Here is a 26,862-nt window from a genome sequence, read left to right on the forward strand (position 1 = left end):
GAACATAAAATAGTATACTTTTATTTCTTTTTACAATTTGTGTTTGCTTTGAGTGATAATTAGGTTAATTAAACACTGGGAAAAGTATTTTATCTTCATCGGCATTTTAATGCTTTCTTTTTTTTTTTTTGAAATTTACATTTTTGTAGTAAAAATATGAGATTTATATTGAATTTATTTACAGGTCTACAGATTAATCCAAATCCCCGAATATTAAGAAAAGACGTACGATATGGAAGACCAGTCCTTGCAATGGCAAACTCTCCAAGTAATTTTTTCTTATTCAATTTATGTGTAAAACTTTTTAATTATATCGTCTTTTAGTTATTCGTAAGTATAATTTCGTTAAACTTAATCAGAATCTGCTTATCTACTTGGAAAATATTTAATCATATATTGTGCAATGTATTGTAACCTAACCTGACTTAAGAATGTAACCTAAAGTTGAAACAAAAAAGAATTCTATTGATACTTTTTAGTAGTTTCTAGTAGTTACAATCCAGCAATTCAAAAAATAAGCTGTGTTTATAACATAATTTTCTCAACCAAATTCGCATAGAAAAAATACTGTATAAAGGAGAATAAAATGTCTACTTAGATCTTGAAGAATTAAATAATCACAAATTAAAATGAACGGAATTTTAGTATAGAAGAACGGGATTTTAGTATAGTATAGAGTTCTAATCGAAATTATTCATTCAAAATTAAAAAATACTTACCAAGAAAATGATGAAAAATTATTAATAAGCAACACAAATTATATTATTTCAAGTAATTAGCTTTATTGTTGTTTTCCGAATTATATAAATTCAGAAATATATACTATTCTGTAAAAAGGAAGAATATTCTGTAACTATTACAGTTCTGCAAGTTCTGAAATCACATTTATTCTCTGGAATGAAGTAAGCAATGTTGACTTCACTTTAATTTGTAATGAATTGAAGGAGAAAAATAAATTTTCCGTAATACACACATCTGTAACAATATGCGATCACGAAATCGGAAGTAATCGGTTGCAAGTTTGTTGATAATAGAAAGGTAAAAATTATGGAGAAATTGTTCTTCAAATGTTGGGAGCGTTCTGCTTCAGACAGTTTTACCAATGTTCTGGGTCGTTTTTTTTTTCAAGTTCTTCGGCCTTTTCTTTAGGGAAATTTTGCTTCTTATCTGTTGCTAAAAAATGACGCCCTTTTCTAGCAATGTTTCTGATAGAACTAAATGAAAACTTAATAAATAAAATCCTGAAAACATACTATCCACTAGAGGGCGTGTTCAAGCGTTTTGATCGTGAATTGATAAAGCTAATAGCATTTAAATTATTTAAAATGTATAGGCTTGTAATATTAGTTTTCTGTTATTTTTAAATTTTTGATCTTGTTTATTAAAGAAAATTAACACTTGTTATTTGCTACTTTAATTATTTTATTAGGTAGTCTTGCTTTAATATTAGACTCCAGTGACAAAATTTGGTGAAGATCTTATCAATTGAAAATTATGTTTCTTATGTATTAAAGTTTATAAATCTTATTTATTAAGGAAATTTTGGCTACTCCACATTTCGGGGACATGTTTGGACTATCGCAAAGTTGGTAGCTGGAATGGCCATCTTGTTTAATCTATAGAAACCACAGTATTTTGAACTGCATCTCGATTTGTTTTTATGATTTAATTACGTTTTTGTGTTATGTTATGCAGTTTTTTTAATGTTTTAATGATATTTTATTGCCTTAGAACGAATTGACGATTTTCGCCAAGTCTCACCTCGAAGTATATTTTTCCGGAAATTTTGATTGAGACTTTTTAAATATTTTGACCATAAGATAAATAATGCAGAACATCCTTCAAATGCGATTCCCATCCTTGAAGAAAAAAACACTTAAAAACTTAGTGATGAGATTTTCGGGAAATGATTTTGAACATGGTAGAAATTCGTTCAAAGAATCTATCTCCCAGAGCCCATCCTTCATGCCCGAATGTCACTTGAACAAGATGAGGTCGAATGATTGCACAGTAGAGCATGAAAATAACGGACACAAATTCCATCCTCTCTTGATTTTAGATTTTTTTTTCTCAGCCTTAAGGTAATACAAAATAATCAGTGGAAAATGATGGTGAAGAGTTCGTCTTCGAAAATGTAACATTGTAAAAAGCCTTCATAAACTTTAGAAAAAAATGATAATGGTAAAAAAATTACTTTGAATAACTTGTGGATTAATAATCAAAATTTTATACCATCTTCGCAATCAAAATGCCGAATACAATTTGTAAATCATTAATTGCACTATGTAAGTAATGAAATTTCCATAACTTGAAAATTCCTCGAAAGCGGAAAAGTCGTGAATTATTAATTGCACTATGTAAGTAAAGAAATTTCTATAACTCGAAAATTCCTCGGAACCCAAAAGCTGTGAATTATTAATTGCACTATGTAAGTAATGAAATTTCTATAACTCGAAAATTCCTCAGAACCGCAAAAGCCGTGAATTGCACTATGTAAGTAATGAAACTTCTATAACTTGAAAATTCCACGGAACCGAAAAAGCCGTGAATTATTAATTGCACTATGTAAATAATGAAATTTTTGTAACTTGAAAATTCTTTGGAACCGAAAAGTCGTGAATTATTAATTGCACTATGCTAGTAATGAAATTTCTATAACTCGAAAATTCTTCAGAGCCGTGAATTATTGATGATTTGACTAAATGGAAAAAAACTGAATAAAACATGTTGTTATATTATGAGAACAAGCGCAATCGTTAAATGCAAACAAGACAAAAAAAAGTTCGTTAAGATTGACCCTTTTTCCCAACATTTTGTCATAAATATTCCGATATCCCCCGACAGAATAGACGTGTGTTTGAAGTGAAGACCTTTAGGGCAATATAACGATAAGCCAGGTTATGAAAATTTGGGGTAAAATAATTTGTTTTGGGGGGAAAAGACTACAATTTCCTTGCAAGTAAGAAGACGTGTCTGTACATTGAGCTGTTGCCTAGAAAAAATTCCAAAAAGTATTTATCTAGAAACAATACCAAAGAACTCAAAGAGGTGCTACTTGCATGACCATATACCTGTAATGCAGTTTCAATTAACTAAGCTAGAAAAAGAAATTGCTAACTTCCATCTCAAGGTACCATTCAAGGGGGTGCAGTTGGTAAGAAAAATGAAATAACCAGACAGTTCAATTTGCTGCAACAGGCAAAAACAACAAAAAAGAGTGTTATTTTGAATTTATACTTTCATATTTTTTAAACCATACCCAAATATATATTTAATTTAAATATTATTGGCTTCTTTAATATTATTTCCAGATAGGTACTTTATAGTTCCTCGAATTCACACCTTTTTTTTGGCCTGCATGTTCTTAAAATGCACATTTTTAAACTATTACATTTCCCCAAGCCCCTTAAAAATAGAGAATTTACGCAAAATTTCCTTCAAAAGATATCAGGATAAAAAGTTCAGAAAGTATAGCATTTTACTAATCTCTTAATGTTATAATTTCTTTAACCTCTTAATGGTCTCATAATTTTGAAGGTAACGGCCATAAAAGTGCCTAATTTGTTTATTCAAGAAAATAATATAAAACCTAGTATGCGTTCAATATATGTATTCATTTATAATTTTTGGGGGAATTTTTAGCTTACACGTTTGATAAGTGCTGACATTTACCTTAAAACACACTAGCTATCTCTAAACACATTACAAATAGTCTGGTACTGACATCTGGTGTATAGATAGAGAAATAAACATGATTCCGTGCATAAGAAATAGATTGTTTTAATCTTTTTGGCGTGTTCTTTTAACACTCCAGCCCGGAAATATCACGTGAAAATACCACATGTTAATATCACGTATTCTACATAATGTTCAACTCCGAAGTCTTGTAATTTGAACCCAACCCAGTTGACAAGTGAACTCCTGAATCAAGTATTGGGACAAACTAGCCTTCGTTTAAGATTTTTTTGATGAAACTAAACCGTGTTTTCATACTACATGTAGAGATACTCCATGAAAACGGTTACTTCTTCGGCAAGTGCAGTCTAACACATGATCTGTCTACCTCCGAAGATATTTTTTGTCAGAACAATGGTCGATGCGAACCATAAACAGAATACGTATAGTTCAGCCATCGTTGGGTTAAAAAATTAGATCATTTCATTGGGAGCGCGAGTGCTCCATCAACATCTCCTCTATGAAAAGAGGCCTTTGCATGGATTAATTTGGTTGTCCGAAGTAATAAACATAAACTGCGCATAGAGAAAAATAAGAAAAATGTCATAACGTTTGGGCAATCAAACTGCGCAGTGGGAGAAAAAACCTTATATACATTAACTCTTTGCTTACGGTTGGTACAATCAGTGGAGCAGAATGGCCTCATCATACTAATAATAAAAGAAAATAACAGAGAAACATTCCTTAGCAAAATAAAAAAGGACTTTAGGAAGGAACTTTAGGAAGGAACTTTAATTTTTATATTTTTTAATATTATTCCACAAAATGATACCACATACTATTTCATATGCTTTGAGACTGTCACGTTTATAGTTTCGCTTTCGCTTTTTTAATCACAAGCAATTCGAATTTAGTTTCAAAATAGCAATAATAGTCTGTTCATTGGTTGTTTTTAGTGACTATTCATTGCAGCTATTTCTTTTCATAATCGATGCAGTGAATCAGTTATGCGTGATTCAGAAGAATTCAGCAATGCGGATTTCAGCTATTGAATACATCCAGGCACAAACCTAGATATTAAGGTCCATAAAAAGTCAGGCATCGTTTACCTTTGTCACAATAAATCCTTTCTTTTCAAAAGGCGAGAAAAAACTCAAAGAAAGAGAAATTTTAAGTTTTTTTTTTCCTTTTCTTTTTTTGCACTTCTTTATTGATTTTTGATATCAAGTGAGAAAAGGTATTCATCAAAACTTCAACTAAAGTGAATCACCTTTTAAAACGGATTGACTTATTTACCTTTTGAGTTTCATCTATTTTTAAAAGGTAATTCTAAAATAAATTCTTAACATTCTTAACAGCAAAATATGAATGAATCTTGAATAAGTTGAATCTTAAATATAACTACGAGAAATAAAAATTGAACAACTTTTGATTGAATGAAGAAAGATTGATTTAAGAAGATTGATTTTGATATACGAAGATTAATTTTGATTTAAGAAGAAATAATTAATGCTCCTGGAACCCAAATACATCTCGGAAAAGGTGGCAAATGTTAAAAAAAATACAGCGCACAAAAAAAAGAAATATAATTTTTAAAAAAAACGAAACACTTGAACAACTTTTGTTTCAAAAATGTCATAAAAATATCTGCCAACCCTTCCGGTTTTCCCGAGAGATTTTATTTTCATATTTAAAGTAGTAACGAAACTCATGTTATTCAATTAAACTTTTTAAATTATAATACTAATTATAAATGAGTTTAAACGCCACTATATTTAAAATATTACAACAAATATATAGAAGCATTATTCACGATAGCGAATTTCTACCTGGTCAAAATATAAATATATTTTTGAGTAAGATTGTTTTTCGATAATTGTTTAACTACCACTTGGAAAATCCATTCTTGAAAGAAGTAAAACTTTCCAGGTAGACATATCTATATTATATAAAACGCTAATACGTATGTATCAATAAAACCGATGATATTTCTTTCCTCGCGTTGGCAACAGTTTTCATTTTTAATTGATAGGTTTCGGCGCGCAAGAGCACGTAGTGAGCATCATATGTCTAATCGGGTGAATTTTCACCGAATTATCAAAACAATTCTCACAAAATTATCTTCATCGAAGCCGATGCTTTACATCCGGCGTTCAGTACTATTTCATATTGTTTTACAACACATGATTTTAGCCCTCTGGTGGGAAAGACTTTAAAACAAAACTTATAACAGTTACTTTTCTCAACAACTGAAATTTAGAATAGTGTGATTAAGAAAAATATGTGAACTGTTTGCAATTTCAAATTAATATTGAAATGCACAAGCTTAGAATTTTTTACAGTGAAAAGTTTTCGGAACTTCAGTGTTCAAAAAAGTATACAAAAGCTAGACGTTAAGAACGTATCCAATGAGCGAGCAAAGCGAGCATCGGATTGCGAAGCAATCCGAAATGAACTGCCAAAGCAGTTCCGGGGGTTGGCGAGCGCCAGCGAACAGGGGGCGAAGCCTCCTAGTATATTTCAATTCACGTTTGTAATAAATATTTATGAAAGGTACAACTATTATGTAGTTTCCCCGCATCAGCTGAATTCGAGCTAGATGCGATTGATGCTATTTTCATCATGTTGCAATTAATCCTATTTTCATCAGGTTGCACATTCAACGGGATAGCAGTTGAAGATGGAAAAAATGTAGCGAGTTCAGAGCCTTGCTTAAATTGCACTTGCAATAAAGGTATATTACTGTGTTATCTTCGCACATGCAACACAGTTGTGGCACCACCCGGATGCAGGACTGTCCGCAAGACTGGAGAATGTTGCCCAACTCTCGATTGCCCCGGTATTTATATATATATTTTTTAACTTATAAATTTTCAAAATATTTTTATTAATCATGGTTTTAGTCGGGTTTGGCGTAACTTTCACGCACAATCTGCAACAAAGTAAACAGAATTCTCATATTTATGCCTTATCGTGTGAAAAATTAATTTTAAAACAGTAATATAAATTTATGTATTGAGAATTAGATTACTTTTAGTATGCTTTATGCAATAGGTTATAATAAAGTCACAGGAAATAAATAAGTAATTATAAAAGGTAGAATAATATCATACCATGCCGAAGGTTAACAAATGGAGAAAAAAAAGGACGGAAAAGTACTTCTTAAACTTAGTATTAATTTTGATATTTTATGTAAGTTTATAAAGTCGCTGATAAATGTTTCGAATTCTGCCGGCTTATATTTTAAAGTATTTATGTTTTCGTAACCATTTTTAGTTATCTAAAATACTAAAAAATTTGAATTCTTATCCTGTATTCCAATTTTAGCATAAAATGAGTATCATTTTTTGAAAAAAAATTACTTCAAAATCAACTGTTATTTATTCATTTAACCTTTCTTTAATATTAAATGAGACTAAAGCAACTCAATTCTTATAAGTTACTCTCAATATTTTTTTTCTTACTTATTTGCATAGAAAACTTGTTATTTTTTAATTTTTTTTAATTATTTTATTTTACACTTTTTTTTATCTTAGGTTCGTCAAGTTTTTAAAATAATTGTGCTTAATTTCTCTCAATATTTTTTCATGTTTATTAACCTTATAACGCTGACAGGCTTATATTGTCTTTTTTATGTATTTCTTTTCTGACTCCCTAATTGCAAGCAAAAATATATTTCTGTATTTTTTAAATATGGAAAACAGTTTAATAGTAACTAAAAAATCTGTTAGATTATTTGAGTTATATTTCTACTAAAATCCGAAAAATGCAGTTAAATTTTTTTTAAATCTTATTCGAAAATTTATCAATAATTTATTCTGTAAATTAAAGAAATTTTAGTTATGAATGATTGTTTTTCTTAGATCTAAATAAATGCAAACTTGAAAAATTATTGTTTGGAAGTGAGTCACGTTTGGAAGATTTTACCTTTAGCGCAGAAAAAGACACCGATGTTTCTTGCTGTATTTTATAGCCACTAGTTATTAAAATGCTAAGTACAATATTTGTCAATTATTTTGACCTAAATTTATACAAAAGAATGAAAAGAAGTATGAAAATTATAGCTATTTTTACAAGCAGAGTTTATTTATTAAATTGAAATTGAAAAATTTTAGATCCAATCAGCTCGAATTACTACCAAACAGAAAAAACGGTGGAACCATTTCACAAATTCCGACTTAGGAACGAAGGTGGTGACATCTTTGGACTACCTAGCTTTGATTCAAGAACAGAAAGATTAACAACAACTTCAGTGAATAAACCAGCTTCTATGAAACTGACGAGTCAGGAAAGTTCGCCAACGTTCACCGCTTTCTTGAAGAGCATATCCAAGAACAGGAGAGTGGATCCCGAAGAACAATCTCATTACATCCAAGAAGAGCATTCTGATTTTGATTCGCCTTCAAACAGAAATAACTCTTCGAATTGTAAGTAAACAATTAGTTAAATTCCCTATTGTTTTCTTTTTTTTAAAAATTCACCACTGCACCAATATTTTCTTATAATTCACAGCTGTCACCAGTACTCGAAATTTACCAGTGTGCCACACTATGTGTGTATTTTTAAAATGCCTCTCTATGTCATCATTATTTTAAATTTCAATCCTGTCACCATTTTGGAAAAGTCGCAACTTCTGAAGACTCATATCACCATTTTTTAAAAGTCATATTTCGTGAACAATGAAATAACCTTTTTTCAAGGCTCGTACTTTGGGAGCAATCTTATCGCCATTTTTTAAAAGTCACATTTTGTGAACACTCATATCACTATTTTTTATAAGTCACATTCTGTGAACACTCATATCACTATTTTTATAAGTCACATTCTGTGAACATTCGTATTATTATTTTTTATAAGTCACATTCTGTGAACACTCATATCACTATTTCTTATAAGTCACATTCTGTGAACATTCATATCATTTTTTATAAGGCACATTCTGTGAACACTCATATCACAATTTTTTTTAAAGTCACATTTTATGGACACTCATATCAACATTTTACTCTGCAGTGAATTTTGAAGAGTAAACTTATAAAAAAATAAATGTCTTTTTTGTCAAACAAGTTGACATTTGTGGCATGCGCTTTTGAATTGTTCTAACTGTAGATATAACTCCATTAGAACTAACAACAAAACGAGCGTTACTAAAAGTATCCAACCATTCTCATATTCCTGACAACGTGTTATACACTATACTGGTGACTATATTGAAAGGTAGTGCAACTTGGAACATGCATCTTTTTTGTATCAGCTGTAATTAAACCTGTAAATAAATTTTTATCACTGTTAAAAATTTTAAAATTATGTTATGGAGGATTCCACCTGCTCATGACTGATACCAATAAAAACATCCTGGAGCTCCCTAGAGCTAAAGGACGATAGAAAATTACACTTTTATAAGTGATAAAAAACTTTTATAATTGCAAGGACAAAAGGAGTTTCCTGTGTTCCCCAAGTATAATTCACGCCAATCTAGTCCAAATCATTTGCTCTCCTGTTTAGAACTGGAGAAGAGTGATCTCTTTGAAAAGCCTGTACTGATTCATGACCTTGTGTAGGTGAACGTTCTTCTGAACTTGATCTAGCTACGGATAGGATCAAGTAGAATTTGAAACAACACAACACGGTTAAAATTCATAAACTGGTAACTTAATCTAATATTGAGATATTTTCTGTAGAGTATAGTTTTTAAGCAAAAAAATTTCACTTAAAAATATTTTTTTTAAAAACTTGACTTTCTACTTGAGGAAAAACGTTATAAGTGCTAGAACAAAAGGAGTTTCCTGTGTTCCCCAACTATAATTCACACCAATCTAGTTCAGACCATTTGCTCTCCTGTTTAGAGCTGGAGACGAGTGATCTCTTTGAAAAGCCTGTACTGGTTCATGACTTTGTGTAGGTGAACGGTCTTCTGGACTTAATCTAGTTACGGAATGAACGACAATGAATGACATGAATGGCAATGAAAGCAAATGACATTGATAGCATCCTTAAGCAACTTAAGCTTGCTTTGTTGCAAAATGATAACAATTCTTCTCTGAATACTTCGCCTCTTCCTATTTAATAGTTCAAAGCTGATATAACTTATAAGGAAATTAATTTTATATAGCATTAATGCCCTTAGTTTATTTATCCTTAGATTGAATTCTTCTCTTACAGCTGACTGCTTAGTTAAGGGATACAGATATACAGAAGGCACAGCAGTGCTCTCGCCGACTAAGTGTGAATACTGTTACTGTATCCGAGGCCAGCAAATGTGCGTCAGACCCAAATGCCATCTGCACATTGATGGTTGCATCGCGCAGTACCAAAGTGGATACACGTGCTGTCCTTCACATTACATGTGTGGTACGTAATGTTTTCTGTAACCTCTTTTGAACCGAAAATTTCTTCCTATTACTATATCTCTTTGTTACTGAATTCATGGTGAACAAATATATCTCAGACCAAAAAGTCGTCTTTACTGGGGTAACAAATACCATCAATATATATTGCTGTATCGGGCAATACTAAAATGGCTACACAACATGCTATTTTGGTATGCAATCTGCCACCTTTATTAATTCTTGACTCTTTCATTGTTCTTTTGCTTCATCACCATCGTTAAACAACCGACCCAATCTTGGGTTTACGACTACTGATGTTTAACTCCGTAGCCTCGTAATTTTGAACCAATCCAGCAGACAAGGATACTCCTGGATCAGTACCCCCAGAGGTATGAATTGTTATGGAAACATGGAGGACTTTGAGACTCGACAGATTTAATGTGCATCAGTCACCATTTACTACACCGGCAGTCTTCGGCCGGCGAGGATCGAACCCACGACCTATTAGACATGGGCCCAGTGCCCTACCAACCAGGCTATCCCGGCCCCCCTTTCATTGTTATTGTAGCAATTTAATTTTAAAGAAAAAGGTAAGAAACAGTAGACATCTTTTAAAAAAAACATTTAATAAAAAGTAACACAATTTTAAGGCTAATGCTCTATTAAACTACAACTTTTCAAACTCGTTTCCTCAGTTTCATATTACTCTTTTTTCCCTCTGTAATTGCTTTTTTTAAATGTACTGTTACATCTGATACGACACGAATTCTTATCTGTTATAAACATCTACTACAAAATAACTGATTTTAACTTTGGACCTTGAAATTCCTCTTAATTGAAGCAATAATATACTTAAAGCAATTAAGGCTGCATAAGCTTTTGCCAGAGAGGAAGTACTTTGATTTCTATTTTAACTATTTTCAAGATATATCCACGTTATTCTCTATGTATTCAATTTTAGTAATAATTCAAAATCTGTCAGTCAGTCATAAAACCACGCAAACCACTATTTGGAATTTTAGACAGTTCAGCATGGTAATCGGTAGAAGTACTAAAGAAGTGAAAAACTCATCCGAATGCTCCATCACGTGCTGAACTACTTCCTCACGCACCTCTCGATCATAACTTGAGTATCGTATTATATACACTGGTTATCATAAATTAAGGAAAATTCACAAAAATCGCGATAACTCAAGAAATTACACATGGAATTTTATGAAACTTACCCACAATATACAACACATAGTAAGGTATTAAACAACATAAAAAGAAATTATCAGACATTAATAGTAGTATAGAAATTAGCACATGTATAAAATAAACAAATTGGAAGTATCGGTTTGCAATAGAAAAAGTACCTTTAATATGGAATATGATTGCCTCTAGAAGCAATACAGCACAAACAGCGATGTGTGATGCTTTCAATTATGCGGTCTATCAGTTCAATAGGAAGTGAGAGCCATTGCTCTTGTAAAGCAGTTGCAAGCGTGGCAAGGGTCTAAGGGGGCGGATTGATTTCAGATACACGCCTCCCTAGAGCATCCCAAACGTGCTCGATAGGATTCAAGTCCGGGGATCGAGCTGGCCACTCCATGCGAGTAATTGTTTCCTGTTGAAGATAATCATCAACAATGCGAGCTCTGTGTGGTCTTGCATTATCGTCCTGTAACAGGAAGCAATCACCAATTGCCCCGGCATATGGGCGCACATAAGCATCAAGGATGTTGTCTCGATAAACCTGAGCATTCACGGTTCCCCTTGGAAAGACATGGAGGTATGTGCGCCCTCCTAAGGATATGCCTCCCCAAACACAGACACTGCCTCTTCCGTATGCATCTCTTTCACGGATGTTTGATGGATGATAACGGGTCCCAGGTTCTCTCCATATCAAATAACGTCTACTGTCACTTTCTAGACTAAACCTGGACTCATCCGTAAAGAGAACAGGCCTCCATTGATCTGACGTCCAGTGGACATGTTGTCGGGCCCACTGCAAACGGTCTCTCCTATGGCGTGATGTGAGCGGCACGCAAATGGCTGGTCGTCTCGCATACAGACCACCTTCGTGGAGCCTTCTGCGCACAGTTGACGTTGACACCAACCTTCCGGTGGCTGCAGCAAGAGAGGATCTAAGATGTGTCGGAGTAGCGGTTCTATTCCTGCGTGCACTTAATGTCAAATATCGGTCATCGGCACTGGTCGTAACAGTTGGCCGTCCTTGACTGAACCTCCTAGATGCCGAATCTGTGGTTTGAAATTGCCTCCAAAGTCTATGAACCACAGATGGACTCACATTTAGCCATCTGGCCACTTCTGATTGACTCTGCCCTGCCTCTAGTCTCCCGATGGCTCTCCATCGTAGTTCTTCAGGCAAATGATGCCTAGAGGTCATTATTACGAATTGGCTATCTCAGATTTTCAATGTCGCAATCACAGTAAAATTTGTGTGCTTTCTCTCAAACTTGGACTTTTATGCTCCAGGCAGATGACGTAAGCCGAGTGCAGCGCCACTAATTTGCATATTGCAATTTTACTCAGCTACTCTTAGTGGACAACATATGCAAATTTTGCACGGTTTGGCTTACTTTTGAAAGAGTTATCGCTATTTTTGTGATTTTTCCTTAATTTATGATAACCAGTGTATATTCTAATGCTCGAAAAAAGTGGACTCTATCCCCATAATTGACATGACAGTATGCGGCACGATAGCACTATTCGCGTATAAAATTTCTACAGCCATTTTAAAAGGGATCAAAAGTAAATCTAAATAATTACTTCGTAGCTAAATTTTTATTTCTATAAAAATACTGAAATATTCTAAGAAAATACTTAACGTATAACTAACTGCTCAATACTACTTAAGCTATCATTTATCACCATGGAAAGCTTTTATTTGTAATTTTTTTCAGACACATCTCTAACAGATTTATTTGATGAAAAGAAAGGACATCATCCTTCAGATATTAACAGCCAATCACAAGCCTCCAACAAATGTAAGCATTGAAAAATGTTTATAAATTGAACTTTTTTTTAATTTTTATGATAGATTTATATTCATTTCTAATTCACAATGTTTTCTGATAGCTTCAGAAATTACTATTTATTCTTATTCACTAAAAATAATTTAACTTCATTATTTCTCTATCAATAAAAAGCTAAATATAGACCAACAAATTTATCTTCTTGTTTCAATTATCCATTTAATCTTTTTTTTCTTTACAAAAAAGAATGAAATGTGGAGACACGACTGATGAAATATTAATTAAAGTTAAAACTAGCATCTTCAATTGAATAAAAGAAATTAAACACGCTAATAAAATGTTAGTGTTGACGATTCAGAAAGTGCCGTGTTAAATAAACGTTAATATCTGATTTTAAATAAACTGTTATAATGTTCAAATTAAAACACGTTATATCACATGATATGTATACAATGTTATATAATGCAAAAAAAAAACTCTAATGCTAAAGATGCTTTTAAGAATTCGAAATTGCACTAAAAAATTATTTGTGATATTTTCTATAAATCATTAGTCATACCATTGCCTATTATACCTAGTCAAGATTTAATTATAAAAGTCATTTGAAAATTATTATTTTAATATTGAATCAATCTTTCATTTCAATATTTAAAATAAACGTGAATCAACCAGCATGAATGAAAAAACTTTTGGAAATAGTTTCTTCTTTAGTTTGCAACGCAATGAACCAGAAACCGAAGAAACTTTGCCATTTTTTTCTTCTTAAATATAGTTTTTGGTAGCCTGATAAGTATCCATACAAAACAAGGAAGACAATTTTCTCTTCAATAAGGGATACACATATTCCCTTGTAAATCTGCCGCAGTACCAAAAATGATATTTTAAGACTCTGATAGTTAAGGAACACTATTTATATTTCCATAAATATAGTGTCCTATATAAAGTTGACAATATAATATAATCAAATATACAACTTTTTAACATAAATATAATTCTTGCATTTCTTTAGTAACCTCCTGCAATGTGGATGGTTACGACTTTGACGTTGGTGTTGCAGTACCGAGCAGAGGACATTGTCAAACATGTTACTGTACTCAGCTAGGAGTGGTGTGCAGACGACTTGAATGCTCACCTACTGTACCCGGATGCACCCCCATCGTACCGGATGGTCACTGTTGTCCAACTCAATACAAGTGTGGTATGATTTTTTTTAAAAGTAGATTGCAAAAACGTTGGATTTTAAAAACTGAAAGGAAACTTCTTCACCTGCGAGAGTGTTTTCTCTATTGTTACAGATATAAACAAGACTCAAAATAGCTTTTCTTAAAAGTAGCGTTTAAGAGTCAAAAAAAATTTAAATGAAAACATATTATGAAAACCAGGATGATCTTTAATGACCGTTCATAAAGTAGCCTTGGCTCGTAAAGTGTAGAACCTTGGTTTTGTTCCCACCATTCTTTTTAGCTTTGATAATAGCCAGATTTACAATCTAAGGACAACTTTTAAATACACATACGTTATTCTCTTTAATATATTATATCTCTGCTCAAACAAACGTAAAATAGAAATTTGTCAACCCCTTAACCCTTTTTAAGACCGTGGTAAGTATACTTACCTCCAATTTTAAAACTCTACTTTAAACGATTTTACAATTTTTAATCTGGGTCTCTATTCGTTAATAACTTTAGCTTTGTTTGGAATAGGTTTGATTAAAAATGATATCCGTATACCAGTTTTAGAAAACGTATAAAAGGTTATAATATGTATGATTCCTTTCGCATGTATACAATATTTTGATTTTAATTATTCCTTCGCTCTTCCCAACTCTTCCCTTGAGAGGTGGTTGCTTAGAATTATTATTTTCTCCTCACATAAATAATTATTCGCAACATGAATATTTTTAATACATTTGTTACAAGGATTCTTTAAATTTTTGCTGTAAGCTAGTGTTGTACGCTGTTATAATGTAATCGTTTCCTTAGGTTTAGCCTTCAACATGCACAACGCCGTCTGTTGGTATTTTTATAGATAATTTTAGAAGTTATTTAATAAAATCTTACAGTTTTTTTTACCAATTGAACCATTTATTTTATCCTATTATCTTTAAACACTCTAAAATAATTTTAACTTTGCATTTATGCATTTCCTGAACACACTAAACCAGTTTCCATTACCTTCTTCCAATAGTTAATGTTTTGTAAGCAGTTTTTCAGAATGTTAACCAAATTATTTTCGAACCTATATTTTATAAAAATTATTTTAAATGCATTTTGAAATAGTAAAGTGCACCGTTTGTTTTTGTAGATCACAATAATGGAGATGAAATACCTGTCTCACACAGCACAGACGACTACGATGTCACAGTTCACTCTAGTACTGTAACAAAAGACGATGGCACTTCCGGGACAGAAGCATTCGAAGATTATACTAAGGCTCATGAAACAGTTCAGTCTGAGAAGAGTACATCAGACGATTCTGTTGAGAAAAGTACTGAAAAGCAAAAAATTACAGTTGAGTTATCTGAGGAATCCAGTATCGAAAGTATTTCCGTTATTCCGGAAGAAAATATCGCCGTACTTGTGCTCAGCACAGATAAGGAAGAAGATCCTGGTGGAATGGAGTCGAAAATTTCTTCCGAAACACCTAGTGAATCAAATGCCATGACTTTTAAAACTGGAATACCACCAAATTTGGTATTCAAAAAGAAAAACAAGCCAATCAGAACAACAACAAATTTCAATTCAGAAGAAGTAACAAGACCTCTTGAAAAAACTACGACTAAACAGGACACAACGACAGTTGCTGATAATGATTACAAGGAGCAAGATGGAGATTATACTTATGATTATTACGATCCTCATGATACTGTAACTCAAGATGCTTATGATACAACTGAGCATATTGCAGACATGAGTGAAACTGCATTTGGTGAAACGGAAACAATTGAAAAATTACAGGATAGCACTCAATACTTTGATACAAAAAATAAGCTGACATTTAAAAACAAGAATCCACAGTTGAAAAATCACCCTACAAGTACTTCACATCAACCACTAAATACAGAAGAATTGCATGATGTCAGATACACGGATAAAACTAGTAAATATGATGTGTCAAAGCCTTTAACGATAACAGAAGTAGATCGCTATACAAAACCGAACAAGTATACAGTGTTCAGTACAAATTCCGATAAGACTACTACAATACCTGAAAACCAAAAGCGCTTTCCAGAATTGAAGCAGAAGCACAGACCTCGCCCCAGTCTTACGCAAACCTACAAAACAGAGCAAGATTTTACCAGACCAATAACAACTGAACTAAACCTGAAAAATAGGCCAACCATACCTGACGAAATTATTACAACGAAACACTCACACCACACACTTTCGGGCCATAAAAACATACAAGCAACTCGGCCAACCATAAAAACTTCTCAATCAAATCACAAAGTGTCATCTCATCGAAGACATAGACCTGGAAACCCACATTTTATGACAACGGCATCAAAACCATCTTACACAATACCAGAAGATCTAGCAGAAATTTTGAGAACCTTAAGTCAGTCGCAGAAATCTTCATCAACGGAAATAACTAATTCACCCAATTTTTCCCAACACGAAAACTCAACCACAGATTATGCTCAAAAAGAAGATACCGAACCTCCGATTGCACCAGCAGCACCAAAACTCATACATGCAACTGATGGAAGCAATGGTGATTCAGCCACAACAGGACAGACTCTGCCGCCAACAAATCCCGTTTCTCCTGTTCTTAATTTCAATGCTCCAGAAATAATTTTTTCAAATCATGGGCCACTGACAAACAGAAAGCAACCTACTTATATTTATGAACCCGAGCTTCCAGTTATTATAAATAACCACAAAAAGACTTCTATCAGATTCCGACCCCCTATTCGGTCGAGACCCCAAACAACACCCACACTAGAAGACAGCTTTGTAGAAATATCTAACCACCGTCCAACTAACACATATAGACGCCCACCCGGCAAATTTCCGACTCTACCGGTTCCATCTGGTAAAATGCCAAATCAGCAAAGTCCAGCAGGTAAACTCCCGAATCAACCAAGTCCACCAGGTAAATTCCCAAATCAACCAATTCCACCTGGTAAATTCCAATCATATCCAATTTCAGCTGATAACTTTCCACCTTACCCGGTACCTGTGAGAAATAGACACGAAGAAGGTTTCTACAGAGATCCTCACGTTAAAAATCCCAATTATAAATCACATCATTCCAATGAGGGAGATGGTTACGAATGGTCTAATGATTATGAAGATTATTTGTACGAAGAAAACCAAGAAAACCAAAAACAAAAGAAAGTTTTTAATAACTATGGTACAAAACAAGATACTGAAGGAAGTGCTTTGCAAACTGATCCCATGAATCCAGTTACTCAAAAAACACAAATTACAACTGAAAAAACCGTTTCACCAAACATCGTAACAAGCACAATTCGCGAAGAAACAACAACCATTTCTCCGATTACTGAAGAAACTAAACCAGCAGAAAGAGTTCAGAAAAATGAAAAAACTGAAAGCATACAAGAAATCTCAACGCTGCCCGAAAAGTACAAAACTGAAACAACTAAACAGAATGAACACACAACTACACCAAGACCTAAATCCACTTATTATCTGCCACCTCTAACAACTACTCCTACAGATTTCTACACCACCAAATCTTTCTCTGGATATGTGACCAATAAGCACAGACTCACGGAAAAGCCAAGAACTGATTTTGAAGCAAAACTCTTTAGGGCAGAAGATGACCATAAAATTCTAGGGTCAGGATACATCGATAATCGGTTCTCTGACTATGGTAGTAAATCCAATCAAGATGACCATAAAATTCCAGGGTCAAGATACATCGATAATCGGTTCTCTGACTATGGTAGTAAATCCAATCAAGATGACCATAAAATTCCAGGGTCAGGATACATCGATAATAGGTTCGCTGACCATGGTAGTAAATCCAATCAAGATGACCATAAAATTCCAGGGTCAGGATACATCGATAATCGGTTCTCTGATTATAGTAGTAAATCCAATCAAAGATTCGAGGAAGAAAAGATAAAAACCTCAACACTTCCTCCCATGAAGTCCTCAGAGTCACCACAAAACGAAGAAGATTCCAAAGAAATCTCAGGTACAGTGAAACCTTAATTTTCCTAACCTCTTTCATTACGGGAACTTGAAATAACCGAAGTCGATTTTAAAACTGAATTTTCTTTCAAATACAGTATTCGTTTAACTAGACATTTGCCGAGTATCGCAAGGATGCTAAAGACGAGTTACAACACGCTAAATATTCTCAAAATTAAAATCAGGGCTTTTGTCGGCAGTACCTAAATCGTAATCTTGCGCTGTTAAGAATCAAATCTTCAGATATGATAATTAGTTAGTGCAGACCATGTTTCAAGTTACGAAATCAGACAAAAAACGTACTTTCTCTGAATGAACCTACATTTTTTCGAAAAAACTAAGATTCTTGGAGTGAAAGTTTTCAACTCGTTAAAAAAATTCTCGAGAAATGATGAAAAAATAAGTAAAAGAAGCAAGAAGCAAAATTAGCATCTAGGAGTCTAAGCTTTCTGCCACTCTCTTGACTAAACTATTAGGACCATGTTTCCCAGATAGTGGATTGGCTCCCTTCTTCATATTTTGAGGTAAAAAATCATAATCCTTTGACAAAAAATGTGTTTAATCAGATAAAGCACATTTTGATGTCTGATTTTGTAACTTAAAATATCGCTTGCACTAACTAATTAGCATATTTGAGGTCACCCCCTTGAACCATTTCGATCAAGTTTTAGCACGTGAAAATCTAATCATTAGACCAAAAGCTATACTGTGTAATACATTGTTTTTTTTTTTTTTGTACAGTGTCCCAAAAAACGGACCACCTTGTATAACTTTTGATCTAATGATTGAATCTTGACGTTCTAGGACTCCATCTTAATGGTTTAAGGGGGTGACCTCAGATATGCTGATTAATTAATGTAGACGATATTTCAAGTTTCGAAATCTAACTCAAAAACGTATTTCCTCTACATAAACATACCCTTTTTTCGTCGGATTCGGATTTTTGACTCCCAAAGGTCCCCAGGGGGTAGCCGCTATCTGGGAAATATGGTTCTAATAGTTTGTTCAGGAGAGTAGTCAAAAGGTTGGACCCCTTGATATTAATTTTACTTATTGTGTATTTCTCCATATCTCGAGAACTTTTTTAATGATTTGAAAAATTTTTCCACACAATTATAAAATTCACTTATCCAAAGATAATTCAATGCAAAAAATAAGTTTGAATCAATATTTATTATTTTTCATCATTTTGTTATTAATAGTCGAAAAATTTTTTTACATTATTTTAAAGTATCTAATTTTACATGGCAAAATAGGAAATTTGAAAGAAATTTGTTGAATAGTTCCAGAGAAATTGGATAGGTCGGTACTTTATTTACACAGCACTAGAGTTGCCCAATGGGCGGTCAGGGAAACATCCCCGAGGATGATCCGAAAACATGCCATCGCAATTTTAATCCTCTGCAGAGGGAATGGCTCCCCTGCTTTGGTAGCCCGACGACCTCCGTGCGAAGTTGAGCACTTTACGGTAGAACAATTTAGCGAAGACCGATACCTCGCACCCTCGATCCTTACGCAAGCTAATCAAAGTGGTCATCCACCCGCTTACTGACCGCAGCCAGTGATGCTCGACTTCGGTGTTCTACTGGAAACCATGTCTCCACGGTCAAATAGATATGGTGGTTGAAATTGATATAATTATCTTAATGCTGTTAAATTTTAATAGACAGGATTATAAAAATAAACTTGATGTTCGAGACTGATAAATAAATGTGATTTTAAAGATGATTTTATTTACAAATCTCAATTTTTTATAGCTGATATGGTCATGACTTCTGCGGATATGTAAAAAAAATTTTTAGCTAATTTTTGAAATTTTTGAAAAAGTGCATAATTTAGGTCCTGATATTTGTCATTTTTCAGATGTCTGTTTTGTTGATGGGAGGTATTATAACAGTGGAGAAATAATTGTCAAAAGCAATCCCTGTGAAATGTGTAAATGCTTCTATGGCCACCCACTTTGCCAAGTACAACAATGTCCAGCACCTCCAGGACCATCATGCGTCCTCGAGTATCTTCCAGGCTACTGTTGTCCTAGAGTTACTTGTGGTATTTTTATTTCCAATATTCGATTAATAGTTTTTCGTACATATCTGCTAAAGTTTAGACTTAACTTTTTTTAACGCTGTACTTACTGTTGCTTACTAGAAAACTTTTTTTACGAAAACAGATCGAAACATGCAGCTTAAGTAAACTCAAATCATATTTAATTTGTATTAAAAATTTATTATAAAAAGCTTAAATAAACTTAATGTTTTAGATTTTTTTTGATAATTAATTATAAATGCTTAATAAGCTCAATTTTCATTCAAAATAAATTATAAAAATATTAAATAAGCTCAGTGTATATATTTTTTTATTAAAAATATTATTAAAATCGAAAACAATTATTTTTAAGAAAATTTATTTCATTCAAAAATTTACTTTTCTATCTTGTTTATATAAAATGCTAAGTGCATGGAGAATTCAGGTCTAATATAGACCTCACTTCAAATTTTTTACTCAAGTCCAACCAAAAAAAAAAATTTTTTTTAATAGTTAACCTGCTTAATATCTGTTAGTCAGCTCATTATATTGTTAAATATTATAACAACCGATTAAATATTTTAAAATTTAAAACTATGCTTTTGCAAGGGGTCCATAATGTCAATACAAGTGTTCTGCTGACGTCAAACAATCTTATGAACTAATTTAAAGAAAGAAATTAATTCGATAATTTAAACATTTAGGGATACAAACGGATCCAGAAGAACCTCCAATAACAGCTAGTCCTCCAGAACCAACTAGCCAAGAAATAAAACCAACCATTGACGAATCAGATGACAAATGGAAACCATTGCCACATGGTCCTGTTGTGAGACCCTACGATGGAACCCTGAAGACGGAACTCTCGTTCAATGGAAATAAATATGTTCACCAGAACTCAGATTCACATGTAGAAATCATCACGAGGCCTCAAATATATGAAAACTTTTACACTGATAATAAAATCAAAGTCACAGATGCTCCAACACCGGAAACGACAACATCAAGCACGACGACGCCAATAAGCACGACGACTCCAATAAGCACGACGACACCAATGAGCACGACGACGCCAATAAGCTCGACGACGCCAATAAGCTCGACGACGCCAATAAGCACAACGACCATTGGTAAGGAATAGTGATGGGTGATATAAGAAATTTAATATCGCCAAAAAATATTAATATTTTGTGACCTATCGTTTTTTATACTTGAGTAATTAATATTATTTTTACAGTAGAAATACACTGATCGAAATACACTTTTACACAGATGAAGTCAGTCAATTAAAAAAAATATATTAAAACGGAACCACCAACACCAATAATGCACGACAACAGTTGGTGAAAATTAGTGCTGGATGCTGTCGGAATTTTAATACCGGGATATATCGTTAGGAAAATCAATATTTTATAATATGTCATTTTTTTTCTTTTAAAGTCCTATTACTTTTACAATCGAAACTAAACTTTTACACTAATATTAAAGTCGAAGTCACTAATTTTCCTAAACAGGAAATAACAACACCAATAAGCCCGACGACCATTGGTAAGAAAGTTCTGGGTGATATGTGAATTTTAATATCGTGCTATATCATCAGAAAATATCATTATTTCACTCAATAGCATGGTTTTTTTTATATATAAGTAATTTACATAATTTTTAACTTGACAATACTTTTGTTAGTGGAAGAAAAACATTTATTTGGACATTTTCTTAAAAATTCTTACTATTCTTTGCGTTAAAATATCAATGAATAATTATAAAATTATAGCAATATATTTGACAAGGAATTGAGACTTGACATTCACAATGGTAACCTTTTTAATAATTATTATGATATTATATTCCATATTCGGTAATTATCATCTTGAAAATAATCACTATGCTATCATTGTTGATAATTATCTTGTATTATTACAATTATTCATCGCAAGGCATGTTTTTCACAATATACTGAGAACGGAAATCACGACACTTAAAAAATATCGATTTTTTAAGATACATCTATCCCTTCAAACAGATAAAGGACGCGTCTGAGTAACCAATAATTTAAAATTGTAGTAAATTCTAAGTAAAATTATGTACAATTTTTTAACTAGTAAATACCTCTCCAGACCTGAATTCGCGATTACCTTAGCAGAGAAATGGCTATGTTGAGCCATCCATTCTCTTTGCATAAACTGAAAAAAGGATTAATTCGTTTATGGCCCCATTTAAGTGTCGGAAAACGTAATTGGCTGTATGGTCGATGCAACCAATACGTTGCAAGTAAGAGAAGAACCTTCCTAAAATAGAACGAATTTTTGGGTTTCTATAATAATTAACGTTTGTATTAATGTATAGTTATATGTCGCATATAAGAAGTGTTTAGTACAAATTTCATTCAAATTTCGTGTCTTCATATTCATTCATTTTCAAATTGGACACAGAAAACAGGTTGTGCCTTTAACTTTTGAAGGATAGTGTATATATTAAGTAGGTGATTATGTACACCACAATTCATACTATATATGAATTAGAAACATATGTGTTAAATGTGTTCAATTATTATTTCAGCTCAAACAACAACCGAATTAGATACTACAACCCTTCCTCCAGAAACATCAACAATTTTTGAAACAACTACAATAATAACAACAACATCACAGCCAACAACAGTTACAGAAGAAACCACACCTCCAACAACAGCGCCCATTCCAACAACCACCGAAAGCCCGACAACGGCTATTACAACAACAGAAATCGCAGTAGAGGATGAAAATAAAATTTTCAATTCTGTTTCAACTGATGATAGCAACGAGCTGCCTCGAAATAAGTCCTCCGAAATCCACGACAATTCTAGTGGCGTTCGTAAAGTTCTGGATAACTTGATCACATTGCCACCTTTTAAAGTCGAACTATCTCCAATAAAAGATACTGATATAAGCACCGTTTTGCCTGTGATACCAGCTCATCCGACAACCATCAGTCCAACTGAGTCATCAATTGGTGATTTAGTGACACTAGATGGTATGGATATTGGTAGTCTACCCACTGAACTAAGTGGAAATCTAAAGGTTTCAGGTAAGAATGATATGATCGAAAGTAACTTTAAATTAATAGGAAACTCTAAATTAATTTTATACTTATTGGATAGTAATTGTTTAGATTAAAATATTATTTAAGGCACAATTGCTGCTAAGTTGATACACTAACACTACTCTACAATACAATAATGGACAAGATACTTTCAGAGCCGGCCAGACGGTCGAGCGGTTAACGTGCCTGACTGCCAAGCCAATGGCTGCGGGTTCGAATCCCGCTCAGGGCATGGATGTTTCTCTCTGTGTGTTGTTCTCTACTGTGTGATGTGCGAATGTGGCCCACCCTATAAACGGGTATCTGTGGCAGTGTGGCGTGGGTAATGTTCTCCGTGACTTAGGTTCACAAATGCCCACTGGGTAACGTTAAATGAGTAATACTTCCAGCATCTTCCTAAGTGAAAGACGTAAACGTTCAGTGCCAGCCAGATAATTAGTTCATGCGAATTTTCATACTCAGTAATTAGGTTTTAAACTTTCAACGCTTTCACGGACCGACAATAAATTGCGAAAGAAAACAAGTATTTTTGAACACTCTATGCCAGAAAAATCAAGAAATAAGCTTGTAACTTATACCAATTACTTTGGCTGTTATTTGCAATAATTACATATAGTTTCATAAACCTTGCTCAAATTTTTATGGAGATATGGACATTATAAAAAAAAAACTAATTTTTTGTGTTTCCTTTTGCGATAACTTTAAAAATATACAATGAAATTAAACAAAATGCTTAGACCTATTTAAAAACAAATTATTGTTTTAAAACTTGAAAAAAATTTGTTAAAAATTGATATAACTATTTAAAGTAGTTCTTTTACATTGGGCATGCGCAAAAAAAAAACATTTAAAAAAATCTTGTTTATAATTTCGTTGTCAATCGCATTTAGCAACTAATAAAGTCTTATTTGAATTTCTTAAAAATTTAAAGAGCAATTTTCAAACAATTTTCTAAGTAGTTTTTGAATTGTGCTCATGATGATATGGGTTTTCCACAAATTTCATTTTCTAATATTAAACAAGATTTATTAAATATGACACCGATATAGTCTTTTCTTTCCCTCCTTACACCAGCACAGTTTGGTGTCCGGACGATTATTGTAAAGTATTATTTGTTATTAAATTTTGTCTTAAGGTAGAAAATGAAATTTGAGGAAAACCTTATATCATTTAGAGCTTTTTTAAAGAAGTACAAAAACTGCTTAGAAAATTTATTGAAATACATTAAATTTTTAAGATATTCAAATCAGACTTTTTTCATCAATTGTAAAATATGATTCACTACAAAATTATGAAAAAAAGTTTCTTCTCATTTTTCCGCGCATGTGTATAGTATAAGCTTTTTCAATACCTCTTTTCTAAAAAGGAGTCCATAAAGGAGGCATTTTTCCAAATTACCTATCTTGCAGGGAGATAAATCAGAAAATAAACGGACGGTAAATCATAGCCACCTAGCTCGACAGAAATACAGGAGTTAAATGAATCACGTGACTCTACCTTAACACGTTGACTACCACACGCGTTTATAGTGAAATCTCCTTTTGGTCACGTGTACCACTGTACGAAGCGTATATTCTGAGCTAAGTACTCTCACCGATATTTTAATAATGCTTGTCTCTTGTGGTCACAAGAAGCTCCGTTTGTTTCCATGCTATCATGTCTGTTTACACCGAAAAGCCGTTACATTATGACCTCCCTCCATCTATAACAATGAGCTCGCCCAGGTTTTCATGGTTTCTCGCCCAAGAACAATGTTTTCATGGGGCATATTAGGACCCATAATCCTCGTAGAACAATCCCTGACGTCTGTAAGCTACTTGAACATAGTTGCAGACCAGGTACACCCATTCATGGCAACAGTTTTTCCTGCGGGAGATGGTGTTTACCAACAGGATAATGCACCATGTCATAAGGTTCGAATTGTCGAAGAACATTCCAGTGACTTTCAAGTCATGTCTTGGCCCCCAAATTCACCTGACCTTAATCCAATAGAGCATTTGTGGTCCTACTTGGAAAACCAAATTTGTGTTGCCACGCTACCCCTTCGCAATATGAGGTAATTGCAGGACCAGTTGGTGAGCGTTTGGTACCAGATACCTCAGACTACTTATGAGCACCTTGTGGAATCAATGCCACGGCGGGTGCTAGCAGTTTTGAGGTCTAAAGGTGGTCCTACGTGTTATTAGCAGGGTGGTCATAATGTAATGGCTCTTCCGTGTATTTGTGTCCGTTGCCTTGCATCTGTTTCTTTTTTAAATTCATATTAAATATCATGATGTCATCCAGCAACTATTTCTCTTTGAATATAGTTTCTATGATTATTTATGAGGCCAAGCACTAAGACATATTTTAACAAGATTCATATAAGGTTTCGTAATAATTTTTTGGGATTTGACGAATGTTACCGAAAGGGGATGGAGCCCACTAATAATTTTTTTTAAAAAATAGAAATAAAGTTTTCTTACATTTTTAAAGAGATTTTTTTAAGACTTAATGTTTCATTTCAGGATGCAATGTTTATGGAAAATACTACAAAATCAACGACAAAGTTGCAGCTCTTAACGAACCCTGCTCAGAATGTATTTGTTCGGCTGATGGAATCTCCTGCAACGCCATCTGTTGACAAGTGGGATAGGATCTTAAATGCTGGCTGCTTCGATTCAACAAGTTAACATCAAATTTCATCAAAACGTGGATGTTTTATTACACGCACTTAAAAATGACTCGATACAGAAAATGATTCTAAAAATAACATTAAGGGAATAATATTTCATACTGAACTATTAAACAATGGGACAAATATTGGTTTTAAATTCATGTTGGTGTCCCACCGGAAGTCATTGAACACTTCTCATCTGTGTATTTGTTACTGTAAATGCCCGAAGTCTAGTAAATCCTATGTTTTATGAACAAACCTAGGATTTATCAAAGTGGCTTGGTAACTACTAGGCTTTAACGCAAAGGCTAGATAAAAGACAGGAATTAAATAATATTATAGCTGACTTCCGACTTTTACCAAGCAGCTTTGGTAAAAGCTAGGTTTTACTGGCAAAACTCATTATTTACTGGACTCCTCTCGTAAATCCTATGTTTTGCGAGTAAAATCGAAGATTTAACGAAGAGGATTGGTAAATACTAGACTTGGTAAAATGTCGAAATGAAATCATAAAATAGCTTACTTCTGACTCTTACCAAGCCACTTTGGTAAAGGCTAATTTTTACCACTAAAACCTAGGATTTACCAGACTTCTGGTTTTTACTGTAACACATCCTCTACCGGTGGTTTTAGCTATCGTTTTTCATCACCCATACAAATGAACTAATTGTAAATAATATTATGTCATCCATCGTAACTCGTGTATTTATTTTTATTATTTAAAATAAATTCTGTTTTGACATTGATGGCTGTTTTTCTTTCTTTGAATAAAAACAAACAATGTAATTTTAGTATACATTACGGTTACCGCCACAGTGTAGAAATCAGTTATTCTACAAATTATTTAGCTTATGTACAAATTAACGATAGGGTGATCCGTTAAAATTGCCAAAAAGTTCATTTCTTAAATTATCTATGTAATCTGCAATCTACCTAGATGATCTGCACATTAT

At 33.1% G+C, this 26,862-nt stretch overlaps 1 protein-coding gene across 1 annotated transcript in view; it reads left to right on the forward strand.

The window, feature by feature from the left end:
- The window catches only part of LOC107436700 (uncharacterized), a 40,180-nt gene extending 13,525 nt beyond the window's left edge, over positions 1 to 26,655 (forward strand). Inside the window, exons 2-12 of the mRNA XM_071179642.2 lie at positions 185 to 268; positions 6,326 to 6,514; positions 7,791 to 8,102; positions 9,838 to 10,026; positions 12,914 to 12,997; positions 13,995 to 14,183; positions 15,290 to 18,151; positions 20,011 to 20,196; positions 20,877 to 21,302; positions 22,732 to 23,238; positions 25,761 to 26,655. Coding sequence (XP_071035743.2) covers positions 185 to 268; positions 6,326 to 6,514; positions 7,791 to 8,102; positions 9,838 to 10,026; positions 12,914 to 12,997; positions 13,995 to 14,183; positions 15,290 to 18,151; positions 20,011 to 20,196; positions 20,877 to 21,302; positions 22,732 to 23,238; positions 25,761 to 25,876 — 5,144 coding nt within the window. The 3' untranslated portion in view covers positions 25,877 to 26,655. The remainder of the gene's footprint in view (positions 1 to 184; positions 269 to 6,325; positions 6,515 to 7,790; positions 8,103 to 9,837; positions 10,027 to 12,913; positions 12,998 to 13,994; positions 14,184 to 15,289; positions 18,152 to 20,010; positions 20,197 to 20,876; positions 21,303 to 22,731; positions 23,239 to 25,760) is intronic.
- The last annotated feature ends 207 nt before the right edge of the window (positions 26,656 to 26,862 follow it).

The sequence above is a fragment of the Parasteatoda tepidariorum genome, chromosome 1, assembly GCF_982258835.1.
Source record: "Parasteatoda tepidariorum strain Cologne lab strain chromosome 1, Ptep-v5.0, whole genome shotgun sequence".
Taxonomy (NCBI): domain Eukaryota; kingdom Metazoa; phylum Arthropoda; class Arachnida; order Araneae; family Theridiidae; genus Parasteatoda; species Parasteatoda tepidariorum.